At 38.2% G+C, this 24,245-nt stretch overlaps 1 protein-coding gene across 1 annotated transcript in view; it reads right to left on the bottom strand.

Annotated features, from left to right (window-relative positions):
• KCNN2 (potassium calcium-activated channel subfamily N member 2) overlaps window positions 1-24,245 on the bottom strand; it is a 131,712-nt gene that overhangs the window by 44,590 nt on the left and 62,877 nt on the right. Inside the window, exon 6 of the mRNA XM_040540892.1 lies at window positions 11,851-12,269. Within this exon, the coding sequence (XP_040396826.1) occupies window positions 11,851-12,269 (419 nt within the window). The remainder of the gene's footprint in view (window positions 1-11,850; window positions 12,270-24,245) is intronic.

The raw sequence follows: 24,245 nt of genomic DNA, 5'->3' as shown, positions 1-24,245 counted from the left end.
AGCATCTCCTCTTTGAACCTCACATCTATGAGTCCTACTAGGCAGTTGGAAGCAGTATAGGAGACAAAACAAAAAGGCAAATGCATTCAGCCAAACTCCTCCATTCAAACCGCATCAAGCAGCAAGAGGACTGAAATGTGTCTTGTTCCTTTCGCATCAATTCCTTCTGTTTAATACTTACACAGTCAGCTAGGCAAATAACGCCTTTTGAATCTTCTCAAAAACACACCAACAGCCAGAGACAACTAATAGCAACAAAATAATAGAAAAAACAACAACAAAACATAATGCACTGTTGGTTCAAAGTGCTTTTTGCAAGCAAAGACAAGTTACTTTTTTTAATTAAATATTATCTCTCACTTTTCTAAAAAATATCACCTAATTTAAAGACAATAATTAGACACTGGTTTAAGTCTTACTCAAAAACGACCCTTACATATTGAAGAACCAGTTACTCCTAGATGATTTAGCACCAGTAATTCAATCACTACTCATCCCTGAATATAGATCTTCATGGCTCAGGCTGCCTTATCTTATGAGAGCATGAGGTAGTTGGGCCACAGCTTGAAGCTGCATTGGTTTTACACCTAGGCCCCAAACTTTTAGAGGTTTTTATTAAAATCTCTACTTATCTGTTTGCTCTACTGCACGATGACCAGAAGCATGGTGCTTTCAAAGTGTGTGCCTTGCAGCTTTGTTGGTCTGCCACTGATCCTAGGGAAGAAACATCCCATCAAGGATATGAACATGAAATAAACTCTAAGTTCAGCTACTCTGCTTGAGTGATAAGATGCAAATGTTCAGTTTTCTACATATTAAAAACATGTTCTGAAATGGATATGCATAAGCTAGCTGTGCCTGGGGTCATGATCACTAAATTCTTCTCTAACCAGCAGGAACCACAGCCTCCTGATGATATCAGCAATTAGCAATGCCGTCACCTATCTGATTACAGTTGTTAACAAAGATACTTCTATGAGTTAACACAAATTATATTCAATATAAACAAATGCTTCCCTCAAAAATGCATTTGAAACATCAAGCAAGTAAGATGAATCAGACAGGGACAAGTTTTATTTACATGCCGACTCTTGTTTCTTGGAAGACCTAGCAATGTAGGACGCTCTGAATTCCGATACATCAGCACCAGCAACCACGCGCTGCCCATACAGGGGTACTTTGTTAAAACAAAACAGCTGGTGTCAGAAGTGGCAGCTGCCATTTTGGAATTTCTCGTGCTAAACTAAATGGATTTTGTGAAGGATTCTTTCATTAACTCCATCAGGCTTAACAAGCCTCCCAAAAGAGAATTTAAAATTAAAACGAATTCACTGTTGTGGAATTATTGAACTGAAAACACTCTTAAATCCTTATAAACACAAAGGAGTTTGAGGAGAGAAAGAGCTATGAGAAAGCCCGCCCAGAGACAAGCTACAGACAGAGGCCAGGCTGTTGTAATGGGATGGTTGCGGCTCAAGGATTGAATCCTTGCAGCTCAAGGATTCAAGAGGAAAAACCTCAGCAAGGGCAAGTATAATGTCCTAAAGGGCAAAACCATCAGGTCAGGCAGGCCAGCCCATGGATCACCCACCCACCAACAGCAGTGGCAGTGTGGGAGGTGGCACCACCAGTGCAGGGAGGACCATCCCTGAATGCACAGAGGATGGCCTTTCACCTCGTACCTCTGTGGGATCTTGGTGGCGTGGTGAGTGCCCAAACAGCAAGTCTAGCAGTGCACTACATCCCAGCTAGCTTCTGGGCACGCCAGCAGGTAACAGGCTTTGCACTTTCACATCGCACACACCCTGCTCGTGGAGTCTCTGCACCTGCTGAAGATTCCCAAATAATCTTACCCAAAAGAATGGTCACAGCATTACAGGTAAGAAATTGAAGGCATAGATGCAGTAGGTGACAGCCCCTGGATTGCAAAGACTCTGGAAATACTAGCTTTTAGTATGCTAATCTTCTGCAAAATCCCGATCTCTGACAGAGTATGCTCATCTGTTCAGCCCACACAACTCGCAGTTCCTAGGGTATTAAAACCTTTGTGCTTTGTATCCCAAAACTGCAAAAAACTGAAAATAATTTTAATGCAACCTGTCCAATAAGACAAAACAAATGCTATGTGACTACAACTATATCTACTAAATTTTATGATTTTAAACAATATTATCTAACATGATCACTCTCTACTTTGTTATGCCACCAAAATGAAATAAACACTGATACAGCTACTGCACTCCAATGCCTGGGACGCAATCCTGCAGTCCTGGCATAGCCACAATATGTAGTAATATAAATCCCATTCAGTTTATATTAAGCGAATCACTGGTTTACACTTCTAGGTGATCATGATCATTATCAGAGAAGCCTACATTATATTAACATTAATAAAAATCTTCTGTCCTACAATTACATATTTAATCATTCTGTCATTGCTTGTTTATGTATCCCAATATGTTTTATTGTATCAAAGACAGCACACACTTTGAGCTTTTACTATTTTCACCTCGCTGAGTAGTCTTTCACAAGTCAATGTTACTTGTAAATATTTATTAATGGAAAAAACAACATCCACAAATAGCTGATGTTAACACTAGACATGCTTCCCTCTCACAGAGCAGAGAGAGATACTCCAAGGTGATTAACAACATTGCATTTCATGCACACCACCACCAGTAACAGCAACAATGGTTGCAGATTTTTTTCAGCCCCTTCTAGCACCGCAATACCTGCTTTCAAACCTGTACACAATTCCTTACAACACATACTTAAGTTTGTATCCAAGGCCTACCCTAACAACCTGGCGTGATTACACAGCCAGGATGCAATCATTTTTGGTCCATCCTCAAGGACCATAAAGTCAAAGGAGGCCCACTGGCTTCCACCGGTTTCACATCAGGTTCCAGACCAGGCTGTAGCCCCACAACCTGACACCATCCATTCCTCTTCCTGCTCTTATCCTGTTCAGGTAGCTGATATTCTGGGGCACTGGAAATATTTTTTTTATCCCCACTGCACCTTCCCAGTGATCAGAGACAGTCTCTTTTCCTGGTGTCTGAAGAGAGGCTTACAGCCTGCGTCGCACATCATATAAAGGACAGGGCAGCACGAAGGCACTGGCTTAGTGCCATGCCACTCCAACTGAACCTGTAGGGTGCACCTTCGCAGCATGGTGCCACGTGGGACAGCCATCTGCCCTGCTGGGTGCTGAATGCTCATGTCTGGGAAGCGGATCTGCTCTCCTCTGCCCTCTCTACGCGGCAGGCAGAGGAGGCGGCCAGCAGGGCACCGCTCTCAGCACAAGCCATCCACCCAAACCCATCAGGTCTGCTTAAACTGCTGCACCAACACGTGCCCAAATTCATCTTCATCTCAGCGCTGGCAATATCCAGCAGTGTTTAGCTCTCTTTTGTCCACTCTGGGAAGCATGATGTTTATCAGCACTGCAATACTGTACACGGAAGCATTATTCTCGGGTACCACTCTGCTGTGCGGAGTGCGCAAACACGACAGCACCTGACCGAGGAGCGTAAAGAGTTGGAGGCACTTGTCCAAGTCATGTTGCGCCAGTAGCTTCAGCTTTCCATTAACATACCTCCGTACAGTGAGTCACTCGTGTGGAAACCCACTAGGAATGTGCCAATGGACTGCATTTAACGCAGAACGCAGCTTAAAGAGAAATACGGGGTATCACTGAGATAAACCCTGTGTTTCAGAGAAAAAAAATGCAAGTAGATTCACGTTCTATTTTCTAATTCAGGAGTATTTTTGACTGAGCAGCCTACAAGCTCTGAATTGGTGTAACATCACCGGTTTTGGAAGCACGAATGTAGGTGATAACACACACCACCACTTGCAGAGATAGAAGATTAGAAAATCATGTATCATTAGCCTGAAGCCCAGAGTCATTGCTAGGGAGCACTGCACACCCGAGAACGCTGCGATCCTCGGAATGCATATAAACCCACCCATAACAGTGGAGGAAAACCGCAAATAAGTTGTTTTTTTTTTTAAATAAATCATAATGCACTCCTCCAGACTCACTTACCTAAAGACAAATGTTTAAAACCTACTCCAACTGTTATAAGGCAGGGTGTTTTTGTGAAAAGAAATCATTGGTATGACTCCAACACTGCAATGTGTCACGATATGATATCCCAGTTATATTCCAGCAGGGCAGTGATGGGACCTTGTCACTCAAAGGGTGCTGGTCTGCAGCACCAGCCTTCACACAGAATTAAGGCTCTCTGCAACTTTGTTGCACATTTAAACACCATACATTTCCATTGGGATTACCGGCTTGTGTACACAGCTAAACTGTACTGAGGAAAACAGGGTTGGGGATCCTCTAAATAAAGTCTTAGTAAAATGCCTTTCCAGATGAAAAGAAACAAGATGGTACCAAATTACCTGGTAAACTAAAATAACACATAGATATGTAAAGCTATGGCACTTATCTGTAGCAGAGATCCACCCGGTGAGCTGTAATCCCCATATACAGATTAACTGTACGGGGAGTATACGGGGAGCTGCACCTGGCTGGTGTTTCCCCAGGCAGTTTCCAGGTGCTGGCTGGCCGCTGGCATGACACCTCTGCAATGCTGATCACCGACTTGCTGCAAGTCACCTACAATCTCGGGAACAGCTGTAGCAAGAACTATAGCTGATTTTGAACTTTTCAAAGTAAAAAAAAAAAAACTGAAGGAAAAAAAACCTGAATGTGTTGAAACATAAAAAACAGGGGGAGCACAAGAAAATAAAGAACATATAAAATATTTTAAAGGTACCTTCTGATGTTGCTTCCATACAACCACTAATTTCTTTAAACTATGTAATTACTCCCACACCAGCCATCTCCTATAATTCAACTTATCGACCTGGATTTTTACGACTGAATTGTGAATTCCCAATAAAAGGCATGTTTTAATATTTACAGTCAGAGTTCACTCAGCATATTGCCAGTTTATTAGCAGTGAACTGACTACTGTGCTGCAAACTCCTTGCTGTGGCCTGATATCCAGATCAGGAAGCTAATGAAAACTGGTTGTAAAGCCTAAATCCCCATTTCAGGGTGTATTTTTTTTAAAATACATTAAGTTACTAGGGCAACAAATTATATTTTCAAGTGATAAGAAATTGATTTCTGCTTCAGTATGACCATATTTTCTAAGGACTGCTTTTTTAAAGTAATACCATAAATAGTTTTGGCTCCTTTTGAAGCAGAATATGCTGAATAGTTTAAGGTGTTGGTTAAAATGGGGAGGAAAAAAAAAAAACTGCTGTTTTTAAAATGTAATGCAAGGACCAGAGGATGCATTTTCAGAGCCAGTAGTGAAATGATGACAGAAAAATGCCCATAAACTGCTCTCATATGAAAGGATTTGGAACGGGTACATGAATGACCATTCTTCTTGGCCAGAAGACCATTGCCTGTGTTAGGTTTTGCAGATTCCAGATTAATTTAAAAAGTGCATTTTGTCCTTGAAAGCTGGTAAGTTCTCCTTTATAGGTATTCTCATCCTCTTCAGCCTTTGGAGAAATAGTTTCACTTTGCTTGTCATTATTCTGAGACCTTGGAGCTATGCATGAGCTCTTCCACTTCATTCTGTCCTCATAGAACTGTTGCATGTACAGATCCTTTGCAAATAGAAGGGAATTTAACCTAAAAAAAATGTTTTCTTGCTCTAATTACATGACCTTGAAATGCAGATATAAAGCAGTCATAACTTAAGACCATCTTTTTTAAATTAGCAAGGAGATCTTCTTGGTTTGTTGTTTTTTATTTTGTTTTTTGCTTTCTGTGCTCCCTTTCCCCATGTTGGGTCTGCTATTTTTGGACTAGAGAAGTACTGATCTATCTTGGCTTGAAACAGTTTTGTTAAGGGATGATGACTAAATCCATTGACTTATCGCACCAGTTATTGTTTACTGTCTGTAACCGTAAGACTAATTGTATAAATCCAAACTGAAAAGTATGTTGTTACTGGTATTTCTAAAATTATTAATAAATCCCACAAATAGAAATATCTCAGCTGAAAGGAAGACACAGATTTAAAAGAATGGCAGTCAGACTCTTCATTCTTCATGCATTAGAATAGGTGCCTCTGTTTCCTCCATTAAACATATATAAACTGTTTTTATTTTGCCCTTGGGCAGCTGTAGAAGAACACATCTTTTAGCTATTAATCCTTCTAGATACACCAGGGGAACCAATTTTTTTTATTTAGATCAATTGTTCTCTTTTGGGTCTGTGTTACGTATATCAAACATACACTGATATACTTCTGTGATAGGTTCTCTTGTTGGCTTCATTATTTGATCAAACAATATATCTGACGTCTATTGATAACACTTAAACACAAAAAAAAGGATAATTTTATAAAGTTACATCTGTATTTACTCATGAGTTGCTTTGAGATGCAAATTCTATAAAAGAGTAACCTAACATTTAATGTTAAACTACACTCAGTCTGCAAAACCAGGAATGAAGACTAGAAGGCAAAGAATCGTTCAATCTTTTATAGCACAGATTCACGCCAACATGATAATGGGCCATATCTGATCACTGTTGTGTTGAATGTTCAACAGTTAACTTGTACCACCACTGGAGAAACCTGACTGCAGGTAGCATACTCTAGTTTTGGTGAGCCAAGAGAAGGTAAAGAACTGTGCTTAACAGACAGTACCACCAATATACAAACATTACTTTATCTGTTGTCAATAATTAGACATATTAGCTAAGAAAACAAACAAACAAAACCACCTCATTGCTTCTGAGCTTTTGGAGCTAAAAATATATATTTTTAATACCCAAGATAATTTTTTTATTTCTTAAATAAACTGCTACTAAGAATATTTACACTGGCATTGTGGAGACTGCTAAAGACAGTTTGTGGAGCGTGGCTTAGGGAATATACATGCTGTGTTCAATCTCAGAGAAGGCCAAACAGATATCATGGGGATATTAGAGAGCAAAGAACTTTTTTTTCTTTCATGCATGAATTACAACTGAAAGTCTTGGTGTATCCACCTGCTTGTATCAAATGAATCCTTAGCATCTGCCTAACAGTTGTCATGTGTTAGCTGCTTACTGAAAGCTTTGTGATGGCATCATATTTCCAAGAATTAAGGCAGAATTATGTATTTGTGGGTGACAACAACAATGAACTGAGAGCACAAAACCATTTCACCTTCACACACCAACGGAATTCTTTTTTGTTGTTGTTTTCATTTGGTCGAATCAAGGAAAGAATACATAGCAGAAGCTGAGGGAGGAAGAAATGCTGACTAAACAAACCACTCAATCTGAAGCGACTTCATTGCCTGGCATTGGAGAGAGGTACAGACAAAATCAAAAATGGTGTCAAAATTGTGCTTTCTGGGGAGGCAGAAAATCCAGTTCTCTTCTCAGTCCTGCTGCTGTAAATCCACAGTAACTCTGGGCATGTGATAGGAGCCGTTCTGGACATACAACAGTGTGATGTGGGCAAATGTGGCCCTGATACACAGGGTACGTTACAGCCATCTATGCATTCAGAAGGCAAGGTTCTTTTTTCCTTTGCACAGAAAAAATAAAAGATCAACAATAGCATCTACACTCTGTAACTACACTATGTAACCTAGCATAACACAAATCTCACGGCAGAGACGCATCTTCTCCAAAAGTGTGAAGCAAATTTGTCAGACTTTTCAAGGATAATTGCTATGCATATTAACATAATTTCTTGAGAAACCAAGTACTTCTATTTTAACAGCTATAAACAACTGACTACCATGCTCAGAGGTATTTCAATAGCAAGATCAGTATAAGAGACTGCAAAAAGAAACCTGCTTACGGAGCTCATGATTCATCTACAAAAGTAATATATTCCTAAGTGTTCCAGATCATGTGCCTCAGAGATGTTATAAACACAAACTTCTATTGAGTTAAGGCTAATAAAAAATGTAGGTTTTCATTATGAAACCCACGTATGACAGACAGCAATATACCAATGCTGGCAATGAAAAGGTAGATATTCAAACCTGTGTAATGTAATCTTCCTCTCAAATCAGACAAAAAAAAAAAAAAAAGTAAAAGCAAGAGTTTCTGACTGCAGTGTTTTCCCCATCTTTTCTTCCCAAACTCCCTCAGCCACATTACTCTGGAGCACTGGCAACCCATTTGCACTCCGTGTATGAGGGCTGTCCACCGTAATTATCTGTACCGCATTCTGCCCTCATGGATGACCTTAAACTGCAATGCTGGAAAATACCTTGCTCATCAACCCAAAGTGTCACTTGCTATAATTAGCCTTCTGGGAGCTAACAATACAGCTATTAAGGCACTGAGAAAGACACATGTCCTGCCTTAGTTCAGCGTATGTCAAGTGATCAGTTAGATGACCATGAAAGCAGCAAAGTCTTTATTGAGAACATCACAGGACGGTGAACTCATCTGCCTCAACCCATAACCTGCCTCCACAGAGCTCTCCTTGAAGAGATGGATAATGATGCTCCTTCCTGTTACCTTCCTCGCTATGAAATGCAGTGCTTCCAAGTCTCTCTTCCTAATTGCAGGACAGCCTGCATGGACAAAAATCCAATTTTGAATAGAACAACAAGTCTCAAAATCTTGCTTTCATTCAGTAGCAAGGGCATTTGCTGAGAATTCATAACCTCACAGTAAGGACACTGCCTAAGGCCACCCCACCCTCATCAAGGACACTGGAAATTGCATGAGAGTTTTAAATTTCCATTACGTTATTTTAATACTTTAATCTGACTATTAAATCTTATCTCCATCATCTCATTCTGATTTGAGTGGCCTGGACACAATACAGAAATACTGAAAACACTACTGCAAAGCTTTACATAAAACTACTACACAGTACTACCTCAAGAGCTTGGTGTTGGAGTGATTTTGAGAGCTCTTTAATAACATTAAATTTCATGCAAATTCCCCTATCATGAAAAAAAGACGCCACAAATTGCTGACTAATTTGTAATTTCTGTTAAATGTATCAAAATGCCACATATTATATCAAGCAGAATAGCAAATACTCCTTCTAAGGCTAACACTTATTTTCAGGATCATTTTGAGTACATAAGATAGTCTACTCCAACAAATAAAGATTCCTTCTAGTTAAAACTGAGAAAAAAATCAACTTACGAACAGGTGAAAGAAATGTATTTAATTAGTGGAAACCAACTGTGGAGCAAATCAAAGCCATTAAGATCTCAGGAGAAATCCTCTGAGGACTATAACCCCTACACAGAATGGATTCAGTGGCCATATTTGCCCTTTCCTGTGACAAATAGCTATTATATCTGTCTATAGCTATGGAAAAAAGGATGTTTAACTTCAGGCAGCAGAGTGCTAAGAACTTTCCTATATAGAACAAACCTATATGGGTTCTGGGGGTTCTCACCTGAGAGGTTTTTTTTTTTTTTGGGGCGGGGGGGGGGCGCTATTTATGTTTCTGTATGGGCTATGAATGTACAGGTTTTCAGCAGACTAATTAGTAAGTGGAAGCTAGTGCGAGTACCATTAATTTGGCAAAACACATACTGCCTCAAGGGAAAATCTGAGGCAAAACACACAAACTGAGTGTGAAACTATTATCAGCGACACAAATAACTAATTCCCAAAGCCAAAACATAGCTTTTTTAGTGTTTTTGAAAGGTAAAATTAATTATTTTGTTAAATTTGAAGAAGCATGATCTCTGATTGGATTCCACTGACAGAAGGCAATTATGCTGGAGACATATTAATCTAATACTCTCTTCCATATTTAACTTGTTTTTTGTTGTGTTTTGTTTTGAGTCACCATCCCTGGAGGTCTTTAAAAGACGTTTAGATGTAGAGCTTAGTGATATGGTTTAGTGGAGGACTTGTTAGTGTCAGGTCAGACAGAGGTTGGACTAGATGATCTTGGAGGTCTCTTCCAACCTAGATGATTCTGTGATTCTGTGATTTTTAAGGAGTTGGTGGTTATCCAGCTTACTATACCAACAATCACAGAATATCAATTGCAATTTAAAATGTGGAAAATCCATTACTAGTTTAGTATAGAGTTGAAAAAAAAAATAGCCTTGTTTGCAACCCTGAGTTCAGTGTCCCTGACTCCACAAATAAGCTTATTCCCAGGATCACAGATGCAGAAGTGCCTCAGTTCTTGTTCAGAAATTTTCACTGAAATGCACAAATTTTATATGTCAATTTTGAATGTGCATCTATTAAAAAGTTAACACAGACTCTTTATTGCTACTTTGTAATAATAATACAGGTTACTAACCAAACCAGTGATATATAAAATAGTGACAGCAATGGACACTGAAGTTATTCAGAGCCACTTCACAAGTGACAATTTGGGAAATTCCTGAGTAGATGTTCAGGAATTCCTGTGTAGTAGTTCTCTTGAAAGGAAACTTGTGGGAACAGAGGTGAAGAATGTGAGACAAAACGAGGCTTTGCGAAGTCAGTTGCATCTGAAACCAGGACATGCTTATTAAAATATAACTATTATAGATTGATTCAATGTCTAGAGTGCTCCACCAACCACCACTATGTGAAACATTTTGAAACTGTAATATGTCACTGTTAACCCAGCATTTTTAGAATATGCTTAAATTATTTGTCTTCCCATAACATGATATAAAGCATACTATATAAAGCATCTACTGTATTAAACTACATTCTACAATTCTGGCAACATTAACAATACAAGCTGTGATGTCAACATAATCTCTACTCTGATGATCAGCTTTTTTTTTTTTTTTTTTTTTTTTTTTTTAAGAAATTAAGAAACACAAGGAATAACTTCTGCAAATAACCTGGCCATAACAGTTGGCATGCAGTTTAACTGCTAACTTAAATCAGCTAGCTGTCACAAATAACTCCCCTAAACTGTTTCCAAAATAGGCAGACAAGGTAAGGAAGAGGAAAAACAAAATGGTCAACAACCAGCAGCTGAAATGCCTTAAATATGTCGAAGTCTTCCAGCCTGTGTTAGCTGAAATTCATCCATCAAGTCTTTCAGAAAGAATCATCATAATTGCCTCCTTAGAATTAACCTCTCATATTCCTAAGCAATCCTATCCAATCAAAAGCTCGTTTCTTTTTTGGTAAAGGTGTGTTTGAGAAACTCACTTTCAAGGTGTCATTGATGGCTATTTATTCTGCACCAATACTGAAGAAAGTGAGAAGGGAGTTTGGAAAACCACGTGAATTGAATGGAAGTCTGACTCTCAAATGTACTTTTTCTGATTTTTAGGCAAAGAAAAAACAGTTGCATTATTGTAACTTCTGCCTCTTCTAGATCTTGCCAACAAGATTTTTACATTTTCTTTTTATTTTCCTTAAACAGGTCTATAAAACTCAAAACCAAAATAATTAAATAAATAAATAAATAGATAGATAGATAGATGGATAAATAAACATTTCTATTGGAATTTTACATTGCTATTTCATCTATTTCACCCTCAATAAATTCCTACTCACAAATAAATGAAAGCTGATATCAATGCAAAGTATCAGCAACTACTGTTAGAGACATTATACATATCTGTTCACTGTGTTTAGTAAACATATCTGAAGTTATAGCAAAACACTGAAATCAAGTTGTAATGCTACAGTAACCTGTACAGCACAAACCTCTTTTCACAATTCCTTCAGATTAAAAGGCAAAGTATTCCTGACAATCTGTGACACAGACTACAACCCAACCAGCACTTTAAATATCCCATGCCTAGAAGCTCCTTTCCATTAAAAATTTAGGTCTCCTGAAAACAAAACTGAGGGAGCAAAAGAAGAGATTAAAATACAAAGAGAGAAAGAAAGAAAGAGCTAAACAAATGGAACAACCTTACCTTTCACAAGCTCGGACAGTCCATGCAGCAATTATCCATAATGAGATACTAAATACCAACAGTACAGTTCCTGGACATATTGTCATTAGAGTCTTCATAACAAAACGGGTATTGAAGTTTATCTTATTTAATGCTCCAATGCTTCTAGATGAGGCATCAGTGAAAAGTTTGCTATGCAAAAGCATAACTCTGGCAATAAGATACAGTCTTAAGAACATTGGTATAGATAAAATAATATCCACATCAGCTGTTGTTGTGGATGGAGCGTAAGAAAAGGCGAGCCGGGCTGTCCATGTGAATGTATAGTTCCCAGGTATGGGATGTATAGCACACACCAGTATTTCCAAGCAGATAAAGAAAATACGCTCATAAGTCATGGCTATTCTCCAGTCATCTGCTCCATTGTCCACCATGAACAACTGAAATAATAAAATATAAGGTTAACTTTAGTACATCATTAACAAACCTTGTCATAATTCCATTTTAAAATACTATAGCTTTCAGAGCTGTCAATGACCACTAAAAAGAAAATAAATATGCCATTTCAGCAAATGATATTAGTACACTGCTATGAAGTATAATTTTGGAAAAAAAGATTTTTTTAATGCACTATTTTTAAAACTGTATGTGAAATGCAATTTTCACATATTATTTACTACGAATTCCTCATATTTTGTCATTTCCCATAAAACATAACTCTGGATCAATTGATCTTTGTGCCTTCAAAATCAATTGCTAACTCAAAGTTCATAAAATCGAGAAAAAATTAAGTGGAGACATAAATTACAAATTGAACATTCTAAGGCGCAGGGTTAAGCTTTCCCTTTATCATACCCATGCTTCAGCCAGGGTGATTTTATAGCTTCAGAGGAGCTATCCAAGCTTTTTTCAGACTCCAAGTACCAATATAGACCAATGCAGAATACAAAACTACCTCAGAAACTGCGTAAAGGTATCTCACAGTTAAAACCTGAAAAGCAAAAGCCTGCAAACATCAGAGCAGACCAGGCAACTAGGAGATGTCTATTAGTCGCCGAAAATCAAATGCACTTGTTGGCTCTTCCATAATCAAAGCCTTCAGTTTACCACCCAGGAACAAAAGTACTGAAACATTTCATGCTGTTTAATAAATGTTGTTCCTGACGATTTACTAAATAAATGCTTCATCAAACAATATTTGTCGCTAGTAGGGAGTACGTAAAATAGGCAACTTGTCAAAAACGGACATAACCCATAATGACAAAGATGATATAAACTCAGTGACGGGAGAAGACCTTCACTTTAACTGTAGCCTGAATCTAGATAGGGCTGTTCAGTAATAGTGAAGAAGAAATAAACTCTTGCAAGACTTTCAAAATTCACTTGTTCAAAAAAAAAAAAAAAGAAGGTAATTTAAGGGCTGAGAAGGAAAAATACACCAAGAACACTCTCCTCAGTATAATAAAACTATTTCCAGCATGTTACACACCATACACACTGCTAAAAAAAACAACTGGTCATCTGCACTGCTCTTTACCCCATTCCATCTACCCTTTTCCCACTAAACTCTGCACAGGTCACCTCAAGCACTGTGTGCAGTGTTGGCCATCATAGTATATAAAGGATATAAAACTATTACAGCGTGTCCAAAGGAGGACTATGAAGATGGTGAAGGGCCCAGAGGGGAAGACATATGAGGAGCGGCTGAGGTCCCTTGGTTTGTTCAGCCCAGAGCAGAGCAGGCTGAGGGGAGGCCTCATGGTGGCCTGCAACTCCCTCACAAGGGGAGCAGAAGGGCAGGCGCTGAGCTCTGCTCTCTGGGGACAGCGACAGGACCCGAGGGAACGGCATGGAGCTGGGACAGGGGAGGGCCAGGCTGGGTGTTAGGGAAAGGTTCTGCACCCAGAGAGTGGTCGGGCACTGGGACAGGCTGCCCAGGGCAGTGGTCCTGGCACTGAGCCTGCTGGAGTTCAAGAAGCGTTTGGACAATGCTCTCAGACACATGGTCTGATTTTTGGGTAGTCCTGTGTGGAGCCAGGAGTTGGACTTGGTGATCCTTGTGGGTCCCTTCCAGCTCGTGATATTCCATGGTTCTATGAACTTCCTAGAGTTTAGAAACACAAGCTTGATCCCTCTGTATATGGTTTTTAGACACCAAAATACACTCTGCATCCTACTCCCAATACATTCAGTTTGTCTTTCAAAAAACAGCTAACAAAATAAAGCTAACCACAGTAAGAAACAAGACAAAACAGATTTCTGCATTTGTGGATCTGTCTTTCATCCCTTTATGTTCTTTCCCTCTACCTTACTGAATTGGGTCTAGGTGACAAGGTTTTGGTAGCTAGAGAGGCTGCAAAGGTGGTCTCTGTGAGAGGAGGTTAGGGGCTGCATTCCAATGTCCCTACCACAGGACACAGCTGAGCCTGCTGCTGCTTCTGTGAAAATATACTTAAGAAAAGGCAAAACACTGCACAGCCAGTGAGGAGTGACTGACAAAAAAAAAAAAAAAGGCATGAGAAACAATCCTGCAAAGATCAAGGTGAAAAAAAAAAGAGGAGGAGAAGGTGTTCCAGGTGCTCAAGTAAGACAACCTCTCTTTGTAGCCTATGAAGAAGACCATGGTAAGGCAGTTATTCCCTGCAGCCTATGAAGGACCCTGTAGCAGAGCACAAAGACATTTCCTGAAGGAACTGCTGCCTGTGGAAAGCCAACATTGGAGCAGATTCTCCTTACAAGAACTATAACCCATAAAGACCCATGCTGGAGCAGGGGAAGAGCATGAGAAGGAAGGAGCAGCAGAGAGGACCCGTAATGGCCAAACCACAACCCACATTACCCACCACCCCTGCACTGCTTGAGGAGGAAGAGGTAGAGGACTTGGGACTGAATGAGTGAAGGTGAGCAAGGGAAGAAGTGACAGGAGAAGGGAGGGATGTGTTTTAGTTTTCGTCTTTGTTTCTCACCATCCTGCTCTACTTTTAATTGGCAATAAATCAAATTTCCCCAAGTCAATTCTGTCTTGCCAGTGGTGCTAACTGGTAAGTGATCTCCCTGTTATCTCAGCCTACAACTTTTCCCTCTTATTTTCTCTCCTTGTCCTGCTGGAAAGGGGAAGTGAGGGAGCAACTGAGTTGGCTACTGGCTGCTGGCCAAGGTCAACCCACCGCACTCCATTGCAATACTATTAACAACAAAGAAACATAGCATTGAATTAAGCTAAAGAAGCACACTCACTTCAACATGAGCACATACACATTCTTCAGTATGTGATCATTCTGCCAATTTTGTATACTAGGCATAAATGCAAAATTGATACTGACAGGAAAACCAATATGTTTATTTATTAACAAAAGAGAGTGGTTTGCACTTAGAAAATGTATTATTTGGTATGAAGGGACAAACTTTCAAATTACTCTAAGGTTTGAATCCATTTGGTTCTTGTGATTAGGTTCCAAATGTTGTCAGTCAAATCACAGGAGCGGTAAACCAGCTGTAGAGAGGTGCAGTTATTTAGAGCATCCAGAATACAGATGAATACTAAACAGTTTTTTTTGGTTTGTTTGTTTTTAAGAAATAATACAAAATCTCTGAAATACTGTGTGGTTTTCTGATGAAAAGCATAAGTGAACAACATGGCTAAGCATTCTCAACTGCATTTTAAATGGACAATGTTTTAAAATTTATTTTAGAATTGCAAAATTTGTTGAAAAGAGCAATGGTCTTTTGCCAGCCCTTTTTACCTAATATCTTCATAAATTTCAAAAATAGTAGTATATGCAGATAGCAATTCCAGAAAAATGATACTTAAGTATGAATTCAATTTAAAAAATTAGGATAGAAGAACACTGAGTTAAACTTAGACATTAAAATTTGATCTTCCAATTTTTTGTAAAGAAATTTTTTTTTATTTAATCATTGATTTTCTTAAACAAACTTTAAGGCTGCATTTCAAAATACATACATGAGAACATATTCACTTGTCAGCAGAAGAAATCCTAACAGGCTACAAAGAAAGAAGTTTCTCAGCAGTGCACAGTAAAATGAGTTATGTTTGCAGACACAGATCCCTATCGAGTTCCCTTGACCATCATGGCTGTACCAATTGCTTCTAAGAAAAATAATACTTGAAAGTGATAATATCTTCAGCTGTCATATAATGATATTTAGGAAGTGAAAACATGGAAAGTAGAAAACACCCAAAGCCACAGAAGACCATAGATCCACTAAAAACATTTCTATTTCATAAAATTATTAACATCTCAAAATCATATTTTTCAGGTAAATTTTCATGTAATGCTGTGTCTCTGCATTCAAACCATGACGGATATCAAACACTCCGAAACAAATACGGGGTTGTAAAATAGGCTGTGAATGACAACAGAATTGGGACATAAAAAAAAATTGGTACAAAAAAAACCATACAAGTCAGTGCAGGTTTTCATGTACATTTTATATACTTGCAATTATGCAACCACTAAACGTGAATTTCACTTTTATTTGGGAAGATACAACAATACTTGTGAATGCCTGCTTGCTTGTATGGGTGTGTTTCCTATTTGGAAAGTGAGAAAGGTAGATGAATGAAGAAGAGAAAGAACAGCTGAACAGCACAATTTAAAGGGTACATGCACGCATATACCCTCTCAGCTGCTTTCAATCAATTCTGTTATAATAACCATGCATTAATTTTCAAATACTACTCCTGTACGAATAGAGAATGATGATAGTAATAAAAAAAGAACATAATAAAGTAGTGAACAAACTCTTCCTGTAGGACAGAGTGCTGCACTCCATAGACAAGGCCAAACTCCAGTCAAGGTCAAAGATGTTAGGCCTGTTCATAGTTTTCTAATTTCTTATAATTATTACTTTATTGTTGAAATGTAATGTAAGTGCTTCATCAGTGTTCTGCAAGGTTCTTCAAATACAGAATTATCTTTTACTTCATCTGTATTCTATACGACAAATTTTAAAAAATATTTTCATCTGAAATTATCTAATGTATTTCCAGCAAGTCATATATCAAAGTAAGACTTAAACCAATCTTTTACTACAAATAAACTTGATATTTGTAATGTCACACAGTAAACGCATAAAAATAAATATCAGATCATAGACATTTATATAGGTGCGTGTACATTTACATAACACCTTGTTAAATTCATATAATGACAGGTAAGAAATAAAACATTCAGAGTAGGCAGAATGCACACAATAACAACTTAGATCAGGGACTCCCTGAAGCTCCTTAAAACAAAAGGAGGTAAGTTCATTTTGTAAATAATTAGTATATCAAAAAAGATTCATAGCAAGTTATCAGAGGATGCTGGTGAATGCAAAGCACAAGGAAATTAGCCATTTTCTAAGAATGCTTTTACAACCCAGGTAAAAAAACATACAAAAAAAGTATCACTAGCCTGCTGAACAACTCTAGGGATACACGAACACAGAAGCAAAACGGAAGCAACAAACAATGATAAAGTAGCATCAGATGTACTCCTGGAAGCATTCCTTGCAGAAGGGAAATCGTGTGCTCACAAACACATTGTTGCAAATGTTTAATTTAAAAATCCACATTTAGAATGGTTAAAGACTGGGGTATTTAATACATCCGGAGTTATGACCAAACTTTCTCTTAGAAATGGACCCTGGAGGATATAGATCTAGTGGATATAGCTATCTTCTGAACAAAACACACTTTTTTCAAATGGGCATGCTAAACTTTTATCAGTCATATATGTACACACTCCTACTTATAAAACTATAAAGTTAGATGGATAATTGTAAATGTCCAATACTCAGTTTCAGTATAAAAATCATTATTTACAGAGTATATTTTTTACCTCTATGCACAACAAGTTTTTAAAAGTTACTGATATCTTGCTATAAACCCTGTGAATGTCGAAGCATATAAAGAAAACTTCATGTTAATGTGTGCGGGTGGCTAAGCTGGCTCAAAATACTTCACCCAAAGACAGCGTTAAACCTTGCCATCTCTGGAAGGGATGTGTAAAAGTCTCGGACCACTTACAGTCCTTGTGAACCATGTTTTCAGAAGTGAAGCATCAAAACCTGCACATTAAAATACACATGAATAATACATCACAGTTATTCTGGCAGGCCACACACATAAAGGAACATAACCATGAACATTTCAAAAACAAATATGTGCTTATCAACACTCTTACCAGGTTTGTCTACATCTTTTTCAACCTCTGTCCCTCAGATCATTACGAAAAAACTTACCACAAATACTTTTTGATATTTTTTCACAAAAAAAAGGACATCTACGATCACACAACCTTGCATGGAGTTAAATCCTACCTAACTACACAAAGTTAAATTCTGCCTACCCGTATTTTCCCTCTGTTTTAAATCACATACTGACAGTACTCTTTTTTGCTTTTCCATTCCAAAAATGCTCAGAGGCATTGCTCAATATTTTTCAATGAAACAGGACAGACTTTCAGCTCTGTCATTTGCCCCAAACAACTGTGAAGCAGCTTAGCCCCTGAACACATATAAAGCCAAAGGACAATTGCAACACTCAGCAACTTCTGAGTGATTTCGTAGAACCACAGAATCCACTTAAGTTGGAAAATGTAATTTCTTTTCACACAGTTCCCTCCATATCTATGTGCCTATGTGCATCAGCAAACCAAAGAAGGTGAGATGCTCCAAAATCTGCCGTTCTTTCTACTCGGTAACATTCTATGCAGGGAACAGTGTTAAGAAATGACATCCAAGGACTCCAAAGGGAAAAAAATTATATTCCTAAATATCCAGATTTCTCTCCCAATACTACGGAGAAGAACCCCCTGAGAAAAGTGTAATTACGCATCCAACTAAGAAATTGTCATAGCTTGTATATATAAAAATATCAAATAATTAATGAGCTTATTACTATTAATAAAAAGGGCTGATTACAGAAAAAGATTTTTTTTTCATTTTAATTATTAAAAAGATATTTCACAAGGCATTGTCCTAATTCAATTTAGTTTGGAATCTTGCTCAAACACTCACAGTTGAGCTTCCTTAGATCTGCAATCGACAGGAAGATATGTAGTAATATAAATTTTTATTAGCCTCTGAACCTAATCAGAGGTCCAGAAATGAAAGTCCAGCACTCAGGGTTACTACATTCACTTGAGATACTCAGTAGACCCACCAGTGAGTGGCAGAATTAAACTGATTGAAAAAGAAGTTCCTACAAAGTTTATTTCCGCTCAGGTACTTTTTCATTGCAATAACATCCTTCATTTAACAGCTATTCCATTATACAAGAGATTCAGATCCCACTCTCTCCAGCTATATAAAACACAATGAAAATAATTTCCTTAAGCTACCACGTGTAAAAGACTTCCATCCAGCACCAATAGCTCCCAAAATCTCTTGTGGCTGGGGCTGATAGTCAAAAATGTTCTCCAAGCATATATACAGGAGCAAGACTTAATGAATTTCTGAAGACAGCTTAAGTGCAGGAAAAATAAGAGGGAGAACAGTGGAGATGGGCCTCCTGTTCCCTTCTTTTGCGTTCGCACGCAAAATGGGAAAGTAAGTTATTTTTCTTGTTTTACACTATTTATTGCTCTGTTACTTAGAAAGTAAGGAAAAAATGAAGAGGAAAATAAAAAAGAAATGTTATGTAATAACAGCCATGTTTACTAGAGAACACACTGGGTGACCCAGAACAATCCAGAACAGCTGCTTCGTACATTTGACAGCAATGGAATGAAAAACACACAGTTTTAAAACTTAGCTTTTTTCGCAACAATCTAAGGACACAGCAAGGCTGTTTGGCTCTAGCAAGGTGCCAGGAAATGTTTCACCAGCTAAGCCAACTCAAATACAGCTTGTTCAGAACCCAGCTTCCATCAGCCACCACCACACACTACACCCTGCATCTCCTGGTCTGTTCTGGCTCATTCTCACTGCTCGGAGAGTGCAGCAGGACACAAGCCATGCCAGCGTCACTACACCTGCAAGGGAAGTTGCAAAAAAATATTGAACAAATTGCTTTGGGTCCCTCTGCACTTTCACCAATATAAACAAGTGGCCACCGCGAACGAATTTCCATACTGAAACAACAATTCCAAAACTTTGTGTTTGAAGAACACAGCATATCTGCCCACAAAATAACAGAGCTATTTTACTGAACTAATTTTTAGAATACATTGTGTAAGAAGCCTCATGGTCTGTTATATTTTCCCACATTTCAAGTACCTCGAAAATGAAGTAACTCTTGATTCTACAATCCACTTGCAGAAGCAAAATTCACTGGGGAGAACTATCTACTTTTCAATATTTTTATGTTGTTAAATAATTATTTTACAATTCTTCATTTAGGATTTGTTTTTCTTCATTCAGTACTAAAAATAGTATGTTCTACAGATCACTGCATAAAGAACTGCCATCTCTCAAAACGATTGCCATCTGCCACTGTTCCCAATGTGAGAGAAGCCTCACTGTCTTCAGGGATGATCAGCTTCATCACTACTAGGGAAACGGGAACCAATTAAAAAAGGATGTATTTACTGAAGAAATTGGCAATATTTTTGCAAGTCAGTAGGGGACACAGAAATCAAAAGAAGAAAGGCTGAATCTGAAGCCAGACAAAATGAGCTTACTCACTCGTTCTACCAAAGGAGTGCACCTGCACCTGTGACTCTAAATTTAGGAATGTGTTTTTATGGAACAATTGGCACCAACACATCATATACACAAGAATCTATCTTCTCAGTTCCTCCCTTACTTTTTATGTATGACATAAATACTTTGGGTATTTGGGAAAATTTGTGTGTGTGTTTCTTAACTGGTGAGTTTCTGTTTAACTGACTATGGTGTATACCCATCAGCACAACTGGAATTATAAAGTCCCCGTAGCGTTTTCACCACCTCAGAAACAGTTAAGCTGGGAACTTCATTTGAGGATATGTTTAAAGTAACTTCAAATAATGAAATGTAAAGCCTAAGTATTTAAGTGTTGTCCTACAGCATGATCAATTCTTGGAAAACCAAGAATTGGGCAGCAGGAGAGAGAGAGTGGAGTTAGATGTATTTGTGAATTTAGAAATCTACATAAACATAGTCATGAACTAATCTTGCCTGTATGGAAGTATTCGTGCAACAACTGCCCTTGTAAATCACCCTGGCAGGTAAAGCTGGGAAAGAGCAGAAACAAAGCAACTATTTGTTTCATACCTGTTACTCCTGAAGGCCTGAAGTGGGCTTCTGGCTAAACCATATAGCAGATAAAGTCTTCAGACTGCTTCACAGATTAAGTTAAAATATCTTTAAGAAGGTAACTTTCAACATCATATTAAATAACGTATACACAAGTTTCTTTACAAGTATTTACCTGTATTTGTTTATAAGCAGAATGCTGATTTACTTGATCACTCCTAATTACGACTGAAACAGCTTAATCAGCACAAAAATAAATATAAAAATAAGTAACATTAATAATAATAATAATAATTTTAAAATCCCATCATATCCTGTCAAACACCTCTTGGCATACACAGTTCTTGCCGCTGCCCTGTTAATTATGTGAATGTTACAGCTTCATCAAATCGGTCTAGTTTACAGAACTAGACGCTCTGTTCTCTAAGTTACTATTTTTTAAAGAAGTCTACAAATCAATAAGTGAAGCAAGGTCACACTGCATGCTGCCAGCCCTGCTATCTTCAGTGGTTTAAACACAAAGTTGCTACTCAAAATGTTTTAGACAGCATTGTTTTCAAAACCATTATGGTCAATAAGATATTCCATGGTAGCAAAAAGTCTGATGTCCAGCAGTGAACATAGGATGACATCAGCCTACACCAACATACGTACAAAAGCCACAGATGAAATGTAAGACTCACTAATTTTAGATGAGTTAACTGACATCTTTGACCGCAAACTGGGTATAAAAACTCATCATCTTTTCTACTTTCCTTGCAAGTGCTGAGAATGATCTGCCTGCCCATAGCTACACCTCTAAATTTCTCATCTGTCTCCGCTGCATCCTATTCTGTTGCAGGGAAGTAGACAAATGTCTATTCATACATGTCTACAGATGAAGATGAAGAACTAAATGTTTTCCTGACAAGCAAACCAGGAAAGCAGTCTGGCTGTGTGTAACCTTCTTTCAATTCCCTCCCCCCCCCCCCCCCCCCCCCCCCCACCATGTTTTGCAATTAAACTCTATTAAACATATGTGGAAGCTGAACTGGGAATACGTGAGGAGCAGGCCAGATCTGCCCTACTGCATAAAGATTTAGTTACTTTAAACCATCACATTGCAGAAATCACAATAGAATGCAAGTTACTGGCTTTTACCATGAGTCCGAAACCAAACGAGAACAAAAGGAGAGGTGGGCTTACTGTGAAGCCACTTAAGCCAGAACACCATTCAGATGAGGATCGTATTTTGTAGTAGCGGTCATGCTACTACGCGAGCCAGGAGTACCTTTTCGGCTGTCCTGGAATTTGGATGAACTAGAATTCCTCCTTTGCCTTTTTTCCATTCCTTATGCCCAAGAACAACTCTTGTACAAATATCCTACAAAAGAATCTGCAAGCAAAGGAGCCCACTACAATCTGGGTGTTACAGCTCCATGACCAAAACAGAATTTTACAGCTACAGCGTAGAGTAGCTCTGTGGTGAAATGAAAAGTGGATAGAGCCTCCTTAGCTTATTCATAAAACCATGCCTGTTCAAGAGTCTGTAAGTCTTCAGTAAGAGGTATTTTAATAATGACAAAGGTTTTAAGGATCAAATCCTTAGCATATCATGAGGACACCTGAAGATACCGTATCATGAAAACCTCTGAAGATCCCACTAAAATAGATACTTGCAAATTCAGAGTCTTCTCGCAAGTCAAAACACACCTTAAGTCTGCATGACTGGTGTGAAAACAGTAACTAATGCTTTATCAGACATTAGTGATCGCTGTTACTGGTAGTATTTATTATTTGTTTCTGATGGGAAACAATTTATTTTTTGCTGTCTAGCCACACATAAACAGTCAGTCTTTCTCCCACGGCTTCCTAGAGTTCTATGCATGTGTATGTTATGGATGCAATGGTACAGACTGAAACAACACTACCATGTAATTTTTATTTTTAAATAAAGACATGCCTCATTCCCTGGCTGCAACAGACCTCATTCTTAAAAATATAATGATCTTCTCAAAACAAGAAATGCCATTCACCCCCTACGTTGAATCTGTTTTGTTGTAAGACTGAAGATGAAGAATTGCTTCATAATGCATAATCGTTGATGCTACTGTCAGAGGTCAGGGATAGGGTAGATGTGCATAACGCCGTAGTAACACTACATGACAGAGGCTGCAGAGTTATGGAAGCTGGAATAAACAATGGTAATAGGAATCAAATGCTTCACAGAATTTCCCAACAGTATCTCATTAGGAGATACTGCGGAGCACACCATTCATTTTACTCTGCGCTGTTTGGGACATCTGCTACAGCAGGCTGTTCTTGAAAGCTGCAGGCATGGCTGGATGACAACAGCAGTATCTTATTTATGTGACAAATGACTGATCTGAGCATAACAGCACAAGACAGACAAGCCTGAGCTTCAAATATAAATATAAAGCCTTCCCTAGATTACTTCCAGAGCATTTGAACTTTTAGTCTCAGCTTTCCTCTTTATAAAAACATCATAAAAACATCAACTAACAGAGAAAAAAATGTGAGGATTCATCCATGGAACTCCTTTTGACAATGAAAAAGACAATACAAATGCTTGTTATACATGCATTTCTTTCTTTACAGGCTGATTTACACCTACCCATCAAACCAGAGAACTGATGTGTTAACTGTTTACAGGAGACAGGCAGCTATGCTTAAACACTACAAGCAACAATATTTATTGCACACCGCAGGTAAGAAAGCTCTGGAATCTCTATACCCACAGGTGACAATAATATCTATGAACATAAACCCACATACATTTATTTCTCTTTTTTTTAAAAAAAAAAACAACTGCAAACATGCTCCTTTAGAAACAAAAACTCTTCCTTTGCCTTCAATATCCTCTTGTGACTACCCAGACTCAGTACCAAACTAGGTCCTTTCCTGCAGATGCATCCTTAACTCTGACGGTGGTTTTGCAAGAAAAATTACACTGTGAGTTAAACCTGTATAGCCTTTTAAGTGTCTATTTATGATGCCCACAGTTCCTGTTCCTGTCAATAACTTCGTCATGTCTGTTCAGTGAGAAATCAATAAGCTATTCTGTTGATCAAGAACACAACACAGAACCCAGCTCTCCCCTTTTCATCATGACAGCTCTACAGTATTAACAAGCATAAAAGTTTACAAGGTGCCCCTTTGACAGAGCAAGTTTTTCTTTTAAAAAATATTATTCTTTAAAGGTGAGAGAGAAAAAAAAAATTACGCTAGAA

Source organism: Cygnus olor, chromosome Z (genome assembly GCF_009769625.2).
Source record: "Cygnus olor isolate bCygOlo1 chromosome Z, bCygOlo1.pri.v2, whole genome shotgun sequence".
Taxonomy (NCBI): Eukaryota; Metazoa; Chordata; class Aves; order Anseriformes; family Anatidae; genus Cygnus; species Cygnus olor.
Note: the sequence above shows the minus strand (reverse complement) of the source record. Positions and strands in the feature narration are given on the sequence as shown.